The sequence below is a fragment of the Oryza sativa genome, chromosome 6, assembly GCF_034140825.1.
Source record: "Oryza sativa Japonica Group chromosome 6, ASM3414082v1".
NCBI classification, from domain to species: Eukaryota; Viridiplantae; Streptophyta; class Magnoliopsida; order Poales; family Poaceae; genus Oryza; species Oryza sativa.
Genome location: NC_089040.1, coordinates 21,311,403 through 21,315,499, shown reverse-complemented (window position 1 = coordinate 21,315,499; position 4,097 = coordinate 21,311,403). Strand labels below are relative to the sequence as shown.

Below are 4,097 nucleotides of genomic sequence, written 5' to 3'. Positions count from 1 at the left end.
TAAAAGAATTATAACCAACTTTCAGTAAAAAAAAACAGAGAGAGAACATGATAAACCCTAGCATGTACGATGGTTATTAATATGTGTCTCTTAATATTGCTAATTAGGTATATTGGCTGACATGGAAGAGAGAGAAAGTGAAGAGATAAAACATAATTGCTATGGGTAATGATGGTGTAACAACAAAGCCTCTGGAAAATGGTTGCATGAGAAAAAAAAAAGGAAATAATGACAATAAAATAATATTTTTAAGTTAATGATTAATTAGAGCATTTGTTGTCTCAACTATTGTAGAGACACGGTCTCTAAATAATTTTGTATTATCTAGGATATCATACTCGTCTATACCATAGAACATGCCCTTAATATCTTGCATATGCATGACAAATGGCAGAACCAAAGTTTGAACTAGTTGGTTAAGTTAATGAAGAGAAGGTTGGTAAATGTAGGGTCCGATCGATATGATATTTGTTTTATGAATGGAAGCGGTAGTACTATAATATTTGGAAAAAAAGTAATGCACGCATAAATTTTGGTTTGAACCTTTTTGAACAGAAAATTTTGGTTTAACAGCACAAATTAGTATAGTTATATATATGGGGAAATTCAATTCATTACACACCTCAAGGATTAATTATCCCTCATTTCACCCCCTTTAGGTATGCACGGTTTTCAAATCTTACACCGTACATGGATTAGGAACACAAATTAATATGATAAAATCCTGGACACAAACAGTTGTTATCATCCTAAGCAAGTGTCAACCCCATTTTGCTTCCTTTCCCACCTCCAGTTGCTAATTGACAATCAGCCCCTTCCAGGGCCACTACATCCAATTATATACACACCCTCCTTAGCATATGTACCCCACACCACCCTCTCACAGCACAGCAATTGCATAGCTTTCCAATTCCTTGACACTATAGAAAAAGGGGAGAAATGGGAGTATATATCAGTCTTGAAAACTAGTCAATGTAGTGGAATACTTGTCCATTTCTGCTCCTAAGCTCCTCCCCTTATTTTATCCCCCACATCATTAGCTCTTGCTTATGCTTCTTCCCCTCCCTTATTCTCCCATCACACTCTCCTCCTCTTCTTCCTCCCTGGTTCCTAACTCCTCTACCCCACATCATTCCAATCCTATCATGGTGGTGGTAGAGAAATATAGAGAGAGCTAGAAGGGGAAGAGAAGAGAGAAGATTTCTAGCTTAATTAGAAGGGTTGTTACTATGGGGGAGGTGAAGGAGAATGAGGTGGTAGAGATTTTTGAGCATGATCATGACAACAAGATCAGATCTCCTGAAAACTCTGTGCCACCAGCCATGGTGCTGGACCTCAACGAGGGCTTCGGCGAGGGCAGCGAGGAAGGGGGAGTTGGCGAAGACGGAGATGAAGAAGACGATGATGAGGACGACGACGACGACGACGATGACGATGGCGGTAGCACAAGCGAAGTTGCCGGAGGAGGGAGGAGCTCCAGCAACAACAGCAGCACCAACCACAATTCCGGGAGCGACAAGGACCATGACATGAACAGCAGCAGCAGCAAGGCCGACGGCGGCGGCGACAGGGTGCCGACGGTGCGGCAGTACAACCGGTCTAAGCTCCCCCGGCTCCGGTGGACGCCCGACCTCCACATGGCGTTCGTCCACGCCGTCGAGAGGTTGGGCGGCCAAGAAAGTGAGTACAACCTCGTAGGCTAGCCTTTTCTTCTTGTGCTGTGTTAATTTCATCCTAAATTAAAATTTCTAATTTGAATATTAGTTTGATTCGTCGACATCTAAAATTTCGTGTGTCAAAATAATTGTTGGCAGGAGCAACACCAAAGCTTGTGCTTCAGATGATGAATGTGAGGGGGCTCAGCATTGCTCATGTCAAAAGCCATTTGCAGGTAAAACTAAAGCAGATTAGGATGAAAAAAACCAGCCTACTTCTCATGAGTCATGACTACTTACTTAGCAGTTAGCAGAAGCTGTGTACATGCTGGTTTTGTTTCTTTTCATCTTCACACAGAAGATTTCCTGTGCCTAAACTTTTTCCTTCTTCATTCTTGTCCACTTTTTTCAGATGTACAGAAGCAAAAAGCTAGACCACGAGTCTGGCCACGAGAGAGGAGCCATCTCATCAGGTTCTTGTCTCAATCTCAATTATCTCCCTTAAATTTTTAATTCATTGCTCTCCTCCACAGGACTAGCATGCATACAGAGAGTAAGCCATGGAATCCATTTTCTTAAGCTTTGTTAGCTGCTTGAATTTTTTTTTTCAGTGTTTTCGCCCATGGAGTTCCACATGAGGAGAGGGGACCATCGTTTCCACCACCACGACATGTTCTTCCAGCGAGCCGCCGCCGCTGGCGTCTCGCCGTTCTCCTCCAGGATGCTGCACGAGAACGGCGGCGGGTTCTTCGCTTCGAGGAATCCCGGCTTGCCGGAGTCCAGCCGGCTCTACGGTCTCTTCCAACGCCGGCAGCAAGCTCCCATGCAAAAATTCGACTTCAAGAACTGCAATAGCTTCAGGTAATTAACCAAAGCGAAATAAAGGACAAGCCCGATCGATCGATCAGCTAGTAGTAGTAGCGATGGTGGTGGTGATGCTGCGAGATCATGTCGAAACCCTAATCGGTGTCTCGTTTGCACGCGTAGTAGGAACCAGGAGTGGGCGTTCAACCAGCAGCACGCGGCGGCGAGGGCCGCCGGCGCCGTCAACGGCCACGGCCCGGCGAAAGGGCTCATCCACGAGATGATCTTCCGGAAGGAAGGAAAGCCGACGTCGCATCTGTTCGACGTGAGGGACGCCATCGCCTCCACCCGGGTGACCTCGGCGACCACGGCCGCCGCCGCCGACCACCGGCTAGACGGCGCCGGGAAGGCCGGCAACTTTGATTGGATCGGGAGCAGCTCCTCCCGGCCGCTCACGAGGACAATGTCAGCGGCGGCGGCGGCTACCATGGGCGACCACCACCATCTTCGGTGGCGAGGCGGCGCCGCCGGCAGCGGGAACACGACGGCGTCGTCGGATCCGGTGGTCGCAAGCGAAGCTGCCCTAGGTTCCCTGCTCGAGGTACGCTTACGCACGTGATGACCACTGTCACACTGACACGTTCAGTTCGTCACACCAACTCACAACAATGGCGTTGTGTACGCTGCAGAGGGCAAAGACGAAAGCGACCGAGGCGATGCGCCTCGAGACGCCGGTGAAGATGACGGCGGCGGCGGTGGCGGCGGAGGAGATCAACGGCAGGACGCCGGACTTGCAGCTGAGTTTGAGCCCGAACGCGGGAGATCACAGATCAGCCGGCGAGAAGAGGAAGTTCTTGAGTGAGCAGGAGGTGGACAGTGACAAGCAGCAGCTGCCACTCACGCTTTCCCTGTCGCTCCGGGGTGGTGGCGACAATGGCGGCGGCGGCGGCGCAGAAGCCGCCGGGAGGTTAGAGGAAGAGATGACAGGTAGCAGCAGTAGCAAGAAGGCCGCTCTGGGGCTGAGTACTTTGGATCTGACCATGTCGATCAAGGCATTGGAGTGAGATCTTTCAAGTACTTGTCCCAAGGCCTTCCAAGACATGCACACTGCACCATGAGATTAATTATTAATAAGACTGTTAATTTTGTTTAACCATGCTTCCAGACCATATATAATACATATATATCTTATGTTCAGAGTGACATGCATTAGCTGGGTGTGGGACTGGTTCTAGCTAACTTTCTATTCATATGGTCACATGCATGATCAGACCCATTTTTTGTCTTGGTATCATTGGGAAGTATATCTTATTATATGAAATGCAAATTTAAAATCCACATTAGTAGTAAGTCTGTTAATCATGCAAATTATCTGTCTGATACTTTTTATACTGTGAGCATGTTGGTCATAATCAATATTTTAGTTAATTTGCATAATTTCTTGAGTTCTCATATAAACAGGTTTATTTTTCTTTCTGCAAACGAAAAGGAAAAAAAAACAAATATAAACATGAAGAATGTACATTTTACATAGCTTATTTCATGAGCACTGATGTCTATAGGAAGCCATCCCAAATTCACATGTGCACCTTTTCTTTTTATGTGTCAACATAATGTATTATGTAGGTCCATATTATT

At 46.6% G+C, this 4,097-nt stretch overlaps 1 protein-coding gene across 2 annotated transcripts; it reads left to right on the top strand.

The window, feature by feature from the left end:
• The first annotated feature begins 869 nt into the window (after positions 1-869).
• LOC4341235 (uncharacterized) lies at positions 870-3,656 on the top strand. 2 transcript variants are annotated; one of them, XM_015785967.3, is made up of 6 exons: positions 870-1,680; positions 1,815-1,891; positions 2,068-2,128; positions 2,267-2,516; positions 2,643-3,060; positions 3,149-3,656. In XM_015785967.3, exons 1-6 carry the CDS (start codon positions 1,230-1,232, stop codon positions 3,521-3,523), a joined length of 1,632 nt encoding a protein of 543 aa, XP_015641453.1. In that variant the 5' UTR covers positions 870-1,229; the 3' UTR covers positions 3,524-3,656. The 2 variants fall into 2 exon arrangements, with proteins under 2 accessions (XP_015641453.1, XP_015641454.1); XM_015785968.3 differs by having other exon boundaries at positions 1,056-1,680; positions 2,646-3,060.
• The last annotated feature ends 441 nt before the right edge of the window (positions 3,657-4,097 follow it).